We start from the raw sequence: 15,244 nt of genomic DNA on the forward strand, positions 1-15,244 counted from the left end.
ATATAATTCTGGAATAAGGCTGTTTTAGATTAATCAAGTATTTCAGGGGTGTTCTAGATTGTACTTTCTTACTTCTGTCATGCTTGGAAGAATAATTTTTCAGTTCACTTTGATATCATCCAAGGTATTGAGATATAAATATTTGTTTTCAGTATAAAAGATGACTTGATAGGCGATTTTGTAGCAAATACCACCAATTTTCACTTATCTGTGTCATTGGATGTTGGGGAAGATAAACTGAGAGGTTACTATAGTCTTGATTTTTAATCACTGACTTAATTTTAAAAGAAAATTTTATATCTATTTAAAAACAAAAGAAACTGTCCAGCTCTACTGCATTCATACCTTGTTCAAAGAAACTGATGGACCTCTCAAGGGATCTGAAGGAGAGCAGGGTGAGAGAAGAAAAGGAGAGGCAATTTGAAAACTGGAAGCTGGCTTGATTAAAACTGAAGGGAAAAAAGGATTCCCCTTCCCTTTTGTTCATGTGTATCTGTTTTGTGCTCACAATAGAACCATACATTTTTGACTTAGAAACCATTCTGCTAAATAAGGAATGAGTTCAACATTTCAAACTATGGTAAGTGACATTAGTTGAAGATATGACATATTGTTTAACTTGTTAGGGGAAAAAATCAGAAAGGATTTTCCTGCGTATTTTAATAATTTTAAGTATACATAATATGTCCACTTGTGTAGATGCCAGGTTTTTTGTTCAGGGGTTAATACAAAAGTCTGAGTATAAACAAACAAACAAACAAAACAAAAACAAATCCCTGTTACTTATGTCTTAAATATGTGTAAAGATTTGTATTGTCTTTTAATTCTATTTTTCCATGAACTTTTTGAAGTATCTTTGTATCAGGGGACTTAAAATGCTTTCCATAGGATTTTTCTCTTGTGTTGGGTAAAAAGTAAGATAAATTATTTCTATTTCAAATATTTATTGTCTAGAGATTCAAAACAAAGCTTTTACCCTCTTGTCAGCTTTCCTATAATCTTCAAATAATTTTTTTCTCTAAATACTATGGTTGAATGAGGTAGACAGTTTCAGTTTATAAGACAGCTACTGAATAGTAGATAAAACTGACCTAATTTTAATGACAGGAAGAATACTGTTGTGTACTAGTAAAAATTAACTTTCTTGCAATGTGGTAGTACAGAATAGTGGTTATAAACCAGGAACACTAGAGCCAGATTTGCCAGCTCAGTGACCTTGGACAAGGTACTTAGCCTTTTTATCCCTCAATTATCCCTTATTTACAGCATGGGTAATAAAATAGAGCCTACCTTGTGGGATTGTTGAGAGTTAAAAGTGCCTACATCAGTACATAGTAAGTCCTGGGTACACGTTAGCTATTACTGTAGTCACTGAGACATTTTACTGAGAGAGGTTTTCCTTGTGCTTACTCTGTATCGAATGTAATTTGTTGCACATTGAAATATCTGGAGTGGATCGTGGTTGTTCTAGCCACCTAAACATAGGATTAGAAAATGTAAAAATAACACCAAGGCCTGCTGATGGAGAGCATTCACAATGATAGACCCAAAGTTTGATTCTAAGGTTGTAAGTATTCTGTATTTATATTTTCAAGTTGTGGAATTCATACTTAAAGATAGCAATAATAAGCCCGGTTTCAATGTTTATCATCTCATTAGACTAAAAGAGAGACGCAAGTGCTCGTGTAACATTTAATAAAATGTTTTCTCTCCCTGACATTTGGATTAAAAAAAATTCTTTTGGGCTGTCACAGAATGTTGACTCTTCCTTATCTGTTGTATAGGGCCGTGGGTCTGGATTTCCGGGGAAGCGGAGACCTCGTGGTGCAGGACTGTCAGGACGTGGAGGCAGAGGAAGGTCAAAACTCAAAAGTGGAATTGGAGCTGTTGTGTTGCCTGGGGTGAGGCCTGCTTTGTTTATGTTTGCTATAATCTTTAATGTCAATTAATGGCGATAATCTTATTTGTAGCAAGTTATTTAGATCCTAAGAGTCATGTAAATAGGCTAAATTATTTATTTTATTTTACTCTATCTTTAGACTTTGCATTTTTTTAACCTCTATCAGTTTTTCTTTTATATTTTCTGCTTTCTCATCCTTTCTCTCTTTTCTTATCTTCCTCTTGTACTCTATTTTTCTGTGACAACCGTCCCCAAAAAGCCAATGTGTAATATATTTGAAAAAGCAAACAAACTCTTGTTACATTCTTGGTTCTACTATATTTGAAAATTAGGTTGGTGTTGAAAGGTTTTGATTATAGTTACCCTCACTGTGGTAATACGGCTTACAGAAGAAACTAGAAATATTACAGATTACTGTGGACTCTGAACATGTTGAAGATTTTATGACTGTCTTTGACATATTTTAATTTTTTTAAGTTAAACCTTTTAATAAAATGTGAACAGTCTTGAAAATATACAATACTGAAAATATAATATTGTGCATATTATGAACAGGTGATGGAGAGAAGTCTTGCTGAAGGATTAAGACTATTTTTTGTAATAAAAAATGAATTTTATCTTATTTTTTATTGAAATGTAATTGATTGTTCATATCTGAGGAGTACAGTGTTGAATATCAATACCTGTGTGCGATATGTGATGCCAAATCAGGATAATTAGTATATTTATCATTATGCAATATATATATTTTTTAATTTTATCGTTATACAATGTAAACATTTTTTGTGGCCCTTTACCAATTTTTCCTTAGCCTCCCTTCCCCCACAATATTTTAATTTAAGATTGATAAATATTTGCTCATTGGCACATTACGAGGCTTTATTGAAGGGCATATTGAAAAATATGTTTGGTAATTGTTGACACATATTTTATGTAGTAACTTCATATTTAACTTAAATTCTGTTTTTCAGATTCTAAATGTCATTTTAAGTTCAGGAGACAGGTGAAATTATTCAATTTTACTACTAAATTTAGGAGTAAAGAAATTCTGGTCCTATTTTAAAAAGCAAATTAAAAAATCAAGGTATAGTTGATATAATTTAAGCTACAGATATTTGCTGTGTACATTTTTGTAAGTTGAAGACCATACCACAACATGACAGTGAATATATTCATCCCCCAAAATTTCTTCATGCCCCTCTATAATCTCTCTGCCCTCCCCCCAGCACCAGTCCTTGTCCCTAAGCAGTGACTGATCTGATTTCTCTCACTGTAAATTACTTTGCATTTTCTAGGGTTGGATATAAGTGGAATCACACAGAATGTACACATTTCATTCTGATTTATTTCATTCAGCATAATTATTTTGAGATTCATCCATGCTGTTGCATGTGTCAATAGTTTATTACTTTTTGTTGCTGAATAGTATTCAAACTGTGGATGCACCACAGTTTGTATATCTGCTCACCTACTGGAGGACATTATTGTTCTCAAATTTCTTGGCAGTTAGAAATAAAGCTGCTACGAACTGTGTGTGTAAATCTTTATATGGACATTGCTTTCTTTTTTCTTGGGTAGATATCTAGGAGTGGAATAGCTGGATATGGTATTGTATATTTAGCTTTTTAGGAAAAAGCCGTTCACTATTTTCACACCCAGTTCACCTACACTAGGTATGCTCATTCTTCTTAATTTTAGCCATTCTAATAGGTATGTAATAGTATCTTATTTGCATTCTGTAATGACTGATGATATCAGCTTTTTAGGTACTTATTTGTTGTCCGTGTATCTTCTTTGATAAAGTCACTCTTCAAATCCTCAGCCCATTTAAAAAATTTGGGTAGTTTTTTAACTTAGTGAATTTTGGGAGTCCTTTATGTATTTTGGACACAAGTTCTTTATCATTTATATGATCTGCAAATATTTTCTCACATTCTATGTCTTTTCATTTTCTTAACTGTCTGTTTTTCTAAGAACAGATGTTTTAATTTTGATGAAGTCCAGTTTATTAATTTTTTCTTCTATGGGAATATTTGTATTTGTATAACCTAAGATCACAAATATGTTCTGTATTTTCTTCTAGATGTTTTATGGCTTTAGGTTTTATATTTAGATCTATGATCCAATTTCAGTTTGACTGTTCTTGTGTATATGAATGTAGATCTATGAATGTAGATTGAAGTTCTTTTTTTTTTTTTTGCTTATTGACTATCCAGTTGTTTTGGCACATTTGTCTGCACTGCCTTTATATCATTCTTGAAAATTAGTTTTCTGTATATATGTGGATCTATTTTTAGCATTTTTATGCTGTATCATTAATCAGTTTCTGTCTTTAGGCCAATACTGCACTATCTTGCACTACTTTATAATGACTCTTGAAATCGGACACTGTTAGTCTTCTAATTTTCTGCTTTTTAAAAGTTGTTTTGGCTATTCTAGGTCCTTCATGTTTCTATATGAATTTTAGAATTAGCTTATCAGTTTCTAAAAAATAAGCCTTCTAGGATTTTGATTGGGTTTACATTCAAACTATAGATAATTTGGAGAAAAATGACGTTTTAACCACATTGAGTCTTTTAACCCATGAACATGGTGTATGTTTCTCTCCATTTCTTAGGTCATCTTTAACTTCTCTCAGTGATGTTCTGTTTCAACATTTTTCTCATGTTCTGTTTCACATATTTTCTCAGATCTATCCATAACTCTTCCATATATTTATGCTACTGTAAATGGTCATGTAGTCTTTATTTCAAATTGTTATTGTTGCTAATATATAGAAATACTGCTCATTTTTATGTATTGACCTTATATTATCCCACAACCTTACTAAGCTCTCTTACTACTTCTAGTTGCTTTTTTGGTAAAATCCATTGCATTTTCTGCATATGCTACCTTGTTGTCTCCAGATAAAGTTTTATGTCTTTCCAATTTGGAGGCCTTTTATTTCTGTTCATTCTTTACTGCATTTGCTATAACCTCCAATACAGTGTTGAATAGAAGTGATGAGATCAGACAACATTGTCTTGTTTTAAATCTTAGATAGAAAGCATTTAGTCTTTCATCATTAAGTATTGTGTCAGCTTTAGTGTTTTTTGTTTTTATTTTTATTTTTTTCAATGGATGTCCTAAATAAGTTTGAGGAAGCTCCCCTCATAATTTTCTGAGGGTTTTTTTGTTTTTTGTTTTGTTTTGTTTTTAATTAGGAGTGGATGTTGCATTTGTCAAATGCTTTTTTTTTTTTTTGCATCTATAGAGATAATCACAATCTTTTTTGTTTTTTAAAATTTTTTCCAGTTTTACTGAGGTATAATTGACAACTAAAAATTATATATATTTAAGGTATAAGCATAATGTTTTGATATATAAATACTTACACACACACTGTGAAATGATCACCACAATTAAGCTAATTAACATATTATCACCTCACATATTTATTTATTTGTGTTTTTGATGAGAACATATTTAAGATCTACTGTCTTAGCAAATTTGAAATATATAATGCTTTGTTGATATGGCGAATTACATTTTTATGCTAAAGCAATCTTATGTTCCCGGAATAAATTTCACATGGTCCTGGTGCTTTATCTTTTTTGTATATTGTTGGATGAAATTTAGTATCAGCATAATGCTGGCTTCGTAGACTAAACTGGGAAGTATATTCTCCTCTTCAATTTTCTGGAAAAGTTGTATACTATTAGAAATATTTCTTTCTTATATTATTCATAGAATTTAATAGAAGCCATATTGGCTTGGAGTTTTCTTTGTGGAACATTTTTTAACTATAAATTTAATTTTTTTGATAGGTATCTGTTTAGGTTATCCATTCCTGAATAAATCTGTGTCTTTCAAGGAATTTGTCCATTTTGTCTAAGTTGACACATTTATGGGTATAGAGTTGCGATTGTATTATTTCTTAATTATCCTTTTAATACCTGTAGAATCTGTAGTGATGTCACCTTTCTCATTCCTGATATTGGTAATTTGTGTTTTCTCTTTTTTTCCTGATCAGTCTTGCTAGAGATTTTTTGGTTTTATTGATCTTCTTGATTCAGCCTTTGCTTTCATTGATTTTTTCTGGTTTTTTTTTTTTTTTTTTCTATTTTCTGTTTTACCAATTTCTACTCTGATCTTCATTATTTCCTTTCCTCTCACTTTGAGTTTAATTTGCTCTTTTTTTGTTTAGTCTTAAATGTTTCTACTTGGAAATCCCCAACTTGTAAGTTTTAGTTCAGAACTTTCTTTTCTCTTAGCCTATCACCTTCTGGACAAATCAGACTAAAATCTATGCAGGCAATAACAGCACATATTTTCTCAAATATTGCCGTCTTCACCTTTGGGGTAGGTTTCATTTTTCTAGCAGTCTAAAGGTTATGAAATAAATTCTGAAATGAAAACAGTGGGTCATCAAGCTAGATGATATTGTTTTCTTTCTTACATGTACAGTTATTTTAAAATAATAAATCTTTAAAATAAAGATCTTGATTTTTTTTTTTAAAGCACTTATTATTTAAATACGCTTCCCCTACAACTCCATTTGAATCTAGGAGATATTTCAGTTTTTAACTGCAGACTTTTTTTCTGGCTTATACAAGGAATATCATATATTCCATCCTTGTTTGTCATTCTTAACAAAAGCATTCTCTGGTTAAATATTTTTTTCAAAAACAGGAATAATGGTTTTATGATTTCTTTGAGCTACTTTAAAAAAATCTGAGTTTTCTGTTGGGAAAGGGGAGGTAGAAATGGATACTTTTTATTCCAGCATATATTTGTTTATCTACATTTTAGCCATTTTCATAATTACATATTTCAGTAATCTTCTCAAAGTATCATTAGTCCTATAGTTGAATTACTGGTTACTTCACTCTTAATAGGCACTTAATAGATATTAATGATAGAATGATTATTCTACTTTTGTAAATCATCTTGGCAGATTCCCTAAAATCTTAAAAAGGTAATTTTGAGGTACATATACGATACCTGAATACATTTTCTCTATTAAAAAAAAAAAAAAAAAGCATTATAGGTAGATTAGAGTTCACCTCCACTGCCTCCTCAGTTCTTATTTTTTCCTTCTTAACAGCATTTACATATTAGGTTGCTTCATATGAAATTGTCAACATTCAACCATTTTTGTTCTGCAGAAATAATAATTTCTTATGATTCCAGCTGTTAAATGTGCCAGAAGACTACATATAATGGCTTTTCATGTTTTTACACCATAGTGCTGTACCTCACATGCTATTCTTAAGCTTATTTTTCCACTCAGCAATGTGTCTTGGTAATTTTTTGCATGGAAGTCCATACAGATTTCTACCTCCCTGTTTTTTAAATGGTGCATAATTTTCCAAAGTTTGGATTTGATATAGCTTTAGTCATTCCCTAGTGATGAAAATGTAGGTTGCTTACAGTTTTCCGTTGTAGTTGTTAGAGTTTTTATGATTGTAAATTGCTCTTATTTTTGAATCTATCATAAAATACTAGTACTGTCCATTAAAACTGCTTTTTAATGTGTTTATTTTGAAAGATATTACTGTAATATATTCCTCTATTTAGTTCTTTCCATCATTCCTCAAGAAAACTAATTCTATTTATGTTTTGACCTTGATCTTAACCTGTTGTGTTTCAGCTCTGTCTTTCCAGGCTAGCTTGTAAACTTTTTAAGGGAAGAGGATTTCATTTTATGACTTAGGCTTTGGCCTCCTTGTTCTCTTTTACAGTATCTAATTCAGAGCTTTTTTTTGTGATAAGCACTCTGGAAATTATTAACAAGCCAGTGGGTACTTAGTTGATTTGGCCAAATATAACCAAGTCCAGAAATGAACATCTGTGGTTGATAATCTTTTAGTTAATACTGAAATTTTAATAAGTTACTCAAAATAATAGTCTAAAGCAGTGCTATTCAATGGAAATGTAATGGGCACTACATATATAATTTGTAACTTCCTGGTAGCCACATCAAAAAAGTTAATGATAAACAGGTGAAATTAATTTTAATGCCTGTCATTTAAATGACATATCCAAAATATTACCATTTCAACTTGTAATATGTACAAAACTATTAATGAGCCATTTTTACATTCTTTTTTGTTTGACACCAAGTCTTTGAAAACTTGTGTTTTATGCTTGTAGCACTCTCGATTTGTACTAGCCACATTGCACGTCTTGAGTGTCACTAAAGTAGACTGATACATTATGTGTGCATGTGTGTATACAAATATGATATTGTAATTGTATAGTTTCTTGATTAGAATTTTTGGGTTATCAAGTTTTACTAAAGGCAGGTTTGTATTTTCTCATTACTTCCTGATCTGTAGGACTTGTAACTCTAAAGAGACAATTAGGTAACTAAAAAAATATCTACTCAGAGTTTTATGGTAGTATCTTGGCATTAATAATGTAATTTGGAATTGTTAGTCTAGACCTTGGCAAAAGTTGTATTTTAAATATTAATTTTCTAAAGCTTTCTAGTTAAGTGTGGTACAAGTGAAAAATATAACAATGTTTTGTTTACTTTGCTTTTTATAGGTGTCTGCTGCAGATATTTCATCAAATAAGGATGAAGAAGAAAACTCTATGCACAACACAGTTGTGTTGTTTTCTAGTAGTGACAAGTTCACCTTGCATCAGGTTTGAACTTAATTATTTACTGTCTTCCGCTTTTGGATTTCTTCTTGCTGATTTCTATTTTATTCCATATACACAGAAGTCATCCTCTATTTAGCTATAGAAACATATTAGTTAAGCAGGTTATTTTTAAAATAAAAAGTGTATATTCTTATCTCAATCTTCAATTTAAAATTTGGTCATGTCACACACACACCTACACCCACCCACACCCACCCACCCACCCACACACACCCACCCACACACACACACCCACCCACACACACCCACACCCACACCCACACACCCCGGGGGTGGGGGGGGGGGGAAGAAGATATAACAACCACAATTATTGGAAGTTGATAGACAAGCAAACAGAAAGGACATTGTTGGGGGGGAGGGGGGAGGGAGAAGGGAGGGAGGTTTTGGTGATGGGGAGCAATAATCAGCCACAATGTATATCGACAAAATAAAATTAAAAAAAAATAAAATAAAAAAAATAATAAAATTTGGTCATGTGTTCCTAATTTCAGGATATGTGTGTAGTTTGTGGCAGTTTTGGCCAAGGAGCAGAAGGAAGATTACTTGCCTGTTCTCAGTGTGGTCAGTGTTACCATCCATACTGTGTCAGTATTAAGGTAAACACACTTAAATTGAGTTAACAAAAATGTATTGAATTTTTATTTGAGTAGTAACGTGCCGCTTCCAGTTCTTAAAATTAATTATTTGTTGTTATTGTATGTATGCAACAATATTTAATTACTTTAAATATTGCTTTTAAGTGTTTGTTACTTCAAGAAATTTAATTCTAAGTCTGGAGTGGTCTTAAATTGTACTAATTATCCTGCCATTGTCTTGGGGAAAAAAAAAAACATAAAAATGCATGCATTTAATTTAAAAGACAATTTGTACTGTTATTTGTTGAAACATTAGGTTTAGTTGATTCATTTGTCTATTGATTACAGAAGTTAAGAACAACTAGGGTACCTGATAAAAATTCATTAGCCCTCCGGGTCTCTCCCTCATTCACTCTCCTTAACCCTCACCCGTATACAAAAGGGCATTTTCATCTCATAGCTGAAAACAAACAAACAAACAATGTAGCAAGTGTCATACTTAATGAAATTCAGTAATAATCAAGAGCCAGCAAGACTCAGTTTCAAGCATTTCCAGTAAGAGACTTACTGGAGAGCCTTTTAAATGGTAATCATGTGCTTGGTTGTAAAGGTATTTAAATGTGGACGTGTCTCAATCAGTACTTCAACCACTGAACTAAGGTTCTTTTTCTTCCCCCCTCTAAGAACTCAGTCTTAAAACTTGTATATTTGAATAAAATTACAAATGGTCACTGGAAGTAAGCATGGAGGTAGAGCTGCACAGTAGGTGTCCTGCCGTATACCTCTTTTCTAGTACTGCCAACTTCAGCTTCTGTGGTCATGAATCACCCTGAACTTATGAGTGCTTTTATCCTTTTCTCCCGTGCTCTTCAAACACCACTGTGTTATATCATTGATTTCCCAAGATGTCAGTAGAGGAAGCAATGAACATGTATCCCCCTGGGAATTCTTTGCTGATAACTAAAGAAATACTAGTGTAGTATTTCTTTTCTACGGTAACATAGGTTTTCATGAATTTAGCAAACAAAGTGAAAAACTGTAATCTATCCAAAACAGACTAGTACAGTTAACTTATATAGTCTTGTAAAATTAGTTGCTCACATTTATGTTGACTAAAAAAAGACACATTATGTAAAGCCAATTTAAAAAATAGAATTATATACGCATAGAGAACAAACAGGTTTCTTCTTTGTATCTTTATATTTTAAATTCTCTTATGTTTTGTTGCTGTTTTCATTAGAATACTTATGTTGTTTTCAGAATACTTATATTTCTGATCTAAGGAAATTGAATAAGATCCCTGTCAATATGGGAATGTAACTGCTGTGAGTGGAACTGATACCTTAATATGACCGCTTCCCTTGCCTAAAATTAGAATGGGTTTTAGGAGGGTAGTTAAGAGTTAAGGGCTTATGCTCAGAACTTTTGTGTATTTCTTTTAACCTATCCAGCAATTACTTAATTCCCATTTTACAGATAAGCTGAGTGAAGTTTTTATAAGTTAATATCAGGCAATTAGTACACTGTCAAACAGCTAGTTACTGGCAGAGTAGAATTTAAATCCATGTTTTTCTAACTACATGTGCTTTCTGTTATACTACTAACACTATTTTGGACAGTATAGAATATTACAACCTCATTTATTGAGAAATACAGGAATATCCAGAAATATGGTAGGGATATGTGAATTGTCTTGGTTTGAGTTGTTTTTGTGGTAAGCAATTGTTTGTAGAAGAGTTTGATCCTTTTCAAGCTTGTTTTTAAACTTTCTGGGGGTAGGTCTAAATTGCTTTCAATCTGACGTGGATATTCTCAGACGTCTTGGTCTCAGAACCCTTAACACTCCTAAAATTATTGAGGACCCCATAGAGTTTTTGCTTCTGAGGATTGTAACTTGAATATTTACCATTTTAGAAATTAAAACTGGCATCATTTTATAACACAAGAATATAGACACACAACTTGTATGATGTCAATGTTATCATGTAGCCTCTTCAAAACACCACTGTAAAACTGGGAGTGAATTAAAGAGAAAAAGACAAATTCCATCTATTATTACTATGGAAATTGTTTAGACCTCACAGACCCTCTAGGGTTCCCTAGACTGCACTTTCGTATTTGCTGTTCTAGCACTAGTTTAAATCTATACTTAAGGCGTGGCCTTTCTGGGGTCTCTGCTGAATCCCACCGCTATTCATCAGTGTCTTTACTCTCTGACTGGTTGGGACTCACATGTCTTAAATCCTTGTGTGAGTTCTGGTAATTGTTCAGCTTACAAATGCGCAGTAGGTGTTCCTTTCCCTGGTTGTGGGTTCTTGTTTGGCCTTGTAGATGTGTAGCTTGGTGTTCAGCCAAAGACTTCAGGGGACTCCAGTATAGATTTCTGGAGCTCTTACTCTTTATTGCTTCTTCCTTTCTGGCACTCTGTCCTGCAAATTTCTACTGCTCAGTGAGACCATTGTACTCTGCTCAGGTTCTCCCTCTCTGGGTGGCATTCTGGAAGATGTGTACATGCAGAACATCATCGAACTCACCGTGTGTGTTTTCCTCCTCCCAGAGGCTTCAGTCCTGACCTGTGTGTTGTCCAATATCTGAAAACAACTGTTTCATACATTTTGCCTAGTTTTCTAGTATCATGATAGGAGAAAGGTTCCAGTTACTCGATCAGAGTTGAAGCAGAAATCCATTCTAGACCATAAAACACATCTTTACAATTTCGGATATGGTTCCATGGATGGAACCCAAGATAACACCCTATTTGAACAACTAAATGAAGACTAAACCAGTTTGGTAGGACAAAAATGAATTGATAGTAGAAGCCCTAATATCTGGGGTAAGAGGGAATTTCAAAGGGGTAGAAGTTGTTCAAGTGTTGAGTACTACATAGAGGTAAAGTCACACAAACCCTAACATGTCAGAGTTGGGAGTCACAAAGTCTTGACTGACTGACCCAACCAGTTTCAGTGGATATGGGGCATAGAGACCAGAATGCAGTGTGTTGAAGAGTGAATCTAAACCAAGTAACTTGAAAGTTTGGCTTTAAAGGACCACAGGATAGGTATCTGTGAAATAAGAAAACATTGTGGAGTGAAGATAAATATTTTTAAAATTCTGCCACTAAATTCCTTATATCTGTGTCTCACTTTATCTTCAGATCATCTTACTTTTCTTCTTAAGCCAGGGATTGTCAAACAATGGCCCAGGCCAAACACTGCCTCTTTTTGCAAATATACTTCTATGGGAACATAGCCCTGCTGTCTTTATTTACATATGTCTGCAGTGGCTTCTGCCCTGCAATGGCAGAGTTATGTAGATGCAATAGACCATATGACCTGTAAAACTTAGAATATTTACTATCTGGCCCTTTACAGATAAAGTTTGCTGGGTGCTGCTCTAAGCCACCCTGTTCTTTCTTCCCTAGGCCTTTTATTCCATTTGGGTGAATAATATAACTGGGTAATCTGAGACTAATTTTTAAAAATCAATAGGCTAATGAAAGTAATAAAAATAACATGTTTAAAAATCAAATAACATTAAAAGCCTTATAATGAACAACCAATCCCTGTGGTGTTCTACCTCCACATCTGAGGCAACCACTCTTAATTCTTTCAGGTCTGTCTTCTTGTAGTTAATTCCATAGCTCTAAATAATAAGCCGGCGCTACTGCTTTGTAAATGTTAGATTTTGTTTACTTCCTGCTGTGAATAAATAAACTCTGACTTAAGTACACCCTTCTTAAAATACACCCCCTGCCTTCTCCCAGCATCCTCCGAATACAGTTGTCTTAGTACATTTAGTTAAATTAATAAAATATTGGTTACGACTCAGTAAATGTCCGGTGCAGATCTAAATGGTGCACTATGGGTTTCTTTTGTTTCACGTGGAGTTTTTAATAGCAAGAAGAAAATAATCATTAGTGACTCTCCACTTATTTTGTTTTGCTTTTACCTGCGGAAGAAGCACTATAATGTCAGATTATTTTGTCAAGTACCTTTCTTCTGTGAAGAGTCCTACCCTCGACCTGGACTTCCCATTTCTCTGCTCTAATTTGTAAGCCAGCAGCTTCTAGGTGTGTTACTCTTATTTCATCCTTCAACTTCCTAGGACTGATGTCCTTTGTTGGATCCGGTGCTTTCTGGATCCCACGTCTTCCTTTTCTTGATTTACATCCTCATTCTCGTCCACACATCTCTAAGTAATTTTTTTAGAAGGAGTATGTGGGAGCTGAATTTTGAGTCCTTGTTTGTCTGAAAGGTATTCTACCATCACACTTAATTGCTTGTTTAGCTATGTTAAGAACTGTATTTTGAAAAGTATTTTCCTGTAGAATTTGTAAACTATTATTCTATTGTAGCATTGAGTTGGGAAGTTTGATGTCAGTCTGACAGTTCCTTTGAATTTAACTCTGTTTTCCTCTCTGGTAGCTTTTAGGCTTTCTTATTCCTCATGGTGCATTTTTTTTTTTGACTGGTAAGGGGATCGCAATCCTCGGGCAAGGTGTTGTCTGCACCATGCTCTGCCAGTGAGTGCACCGGCCATCCCTGTGTAGGATCCGAACCCGTGGCCTCGGCGCTACCAGCGCCGCACTTTCCTGAGTGAGCCATGGGGACGGCCCCATGGTGCGATTTTTTATTCTGTACCCTGATTGCTTGCTGTTTTGTTATAATGCAGGCACTTTGTGGTCCTTTCTATCTGTAGACTCTAGTCTTTGAGGTCTTTAAGTTGGTTTCATGGTGTGGAGCCAGCATGGAATGTTAATATTACACAATGTGGCTTATTTGAGGAGTTTATCAGGAATATAGAGATTCTCAGATTTTCTCCTAACTTAGACCCTTGCGATACAGGAGAATAAATAGAGAAGTAGATGTAATGGTCAGGAGTCCTAGCTTTATAACCTAAAAATCCTCCATGATCATAAGTCATCCCTGAGAACTGATGTTTTACCTTAACTTTTTGGTATTTTTTCCTACTGATTTTAGTAAGTCCCTGTGTCATGAACACAAGTTTCAAAAGTACAGAATTCATGGAAATGCTATATGTAGATGGGAACTTCACTGGTGTATTTTCAAATCCTATATCAACAGTGAAGAGGCAGCTTACTTGATCTCTTTAAAATCCAGTCGCCATATCTGTAAATATAGCGGACATTAAATCTATAGCACAAGTCAGTTATGTGAACTAAAAAGGCATTAAAGTATGTGCCTCTTTCTGTTTTTCTGGTCAATAGGTGGGCTCCCAAAAGTATACAAACATGCCCAACCCAGTATTGGCTCAGTAAATGTCAGTTACTTGCCTCTTGTCTGCTTCTAGGTATATAAGCACCATATTAAGTATATAGTATATTTGATTATGCAAAATGAGGCTTAGGTTAATGTATAAATCACATGGATTGGTTGTTTCTTTTGCAGATCACTAAAGTGGTTCTTAGCAAAGGTTGGAGGTGTCTTGAGTGCACTGTGTGTGAGGCCTGTGGGAAGGCGACTGACCCAGGAAGACTCCTGCTGTGTGATGATTGTGACATAAGTTATCACACCTACTGCCTAGACCCTCCATTGCAGACAGTGCCCAAAGGAGGCTGGAAGTGCAAATGGTACTTTAGGATTTACGTTTCCCTTATCAGTCCTTCAAGCTCAGAACTCTCTCTTATCACTTTAGTTTTAAAAAATTAGCCACATCTGTTTAATTGCATAATTCACATTTACTGTGATAGGTAGATACATTTGTATTAAATGATTTCTCCCTATTCTGTTTATATGTAGCTTCCTGAATTTCAGTAACTAAAAAAGTAAATAAAATTGAGACTTTTGGGGGGGGGGTTTGGATTTCAGGTGTGTGTGGTGCAGACACTGTGGCGCAACATCTGCAGGTCTGAGATGCGAATGGCAAAACAATTACACACAGTGTGCTCCTTGTGCAAGCTTGTCTTCCTGCCCGGTCTGCTATCGAAACTATAGAGAAGACGACCTTATTCTGCAATGTAGACAATGTGATAGGTATTGTGTTGTTTTTTCATCTTTTGCAAGCTTTTCTCTCTCAAATGTAGTGAAAGGAAATTGGAGAATAACTTTCTTTAATCATAAATTTAAAGAACAAAACTTTTTGCTTTCCAGAGTTTAGT

The 15,244-nt window shown here is 33.9% G+C and overlaps 1 protein-coding gene across 15 annotated transcripts in view; it reads left to right on the forward strand.

Moving 5' to 3' along the window:
• KMT2C (lysine methyltransferase 2C) overlaps nucleotides 1-15,244 on the forward strand; it is a 268,845-nt gene that overhangs the window by 171,503 nt on the left and 82,098 nt on the right. For 14 of the 15 annotated variants that reach the window (XM_063101221.1, XM_063101226.1, XM_063101230.1 and 11 more), the window contains 5 exons: nucleotides 1,785-1,901; nucleotides 8,432-8,533; nucleotides 9,043-9,147; nucleotides 14,535-14,716; nucleotides 14,955-15,119. In XM_063101221.1, the coding sequence (XP_062957291.1) occupies nucleotides 1,785-1,901; nucleotides 8,432-8,533; nucleotides 9,043-9,147; nucleotides 14,535-14,716; nucleotides 14,955-15,119 (671 nt within the window). The remainder of the gene's footprint in view (nucleotides 1-1,784; nucleotides 1,902-8,431; nucleotides 8,534-9,042; nucleotides 9,148-14,534; nucleotides 14,717-14,954; nucleotides 15,120-15,244) is intronic. The other variant, XM_063101227.1, reaches the window with a different exon arrangement.

The sequence above is a fragment of the Cynocephalus volans genome, chromosome 6 (genome assembly GCF_027409185.1).
Source record: "Cynocephalus volans isolate mCynVol1 chromosome 6, mCynVol1.pri, whole genome shotgun sequence".
In the NCBI taxonomy this organism is placed as follows: Eukaryota; Metazoa; Chordata; class Mammalia; order Dermoptera; family Cynocephalidae; genus Cynocephalus; species Cynocephalus volans.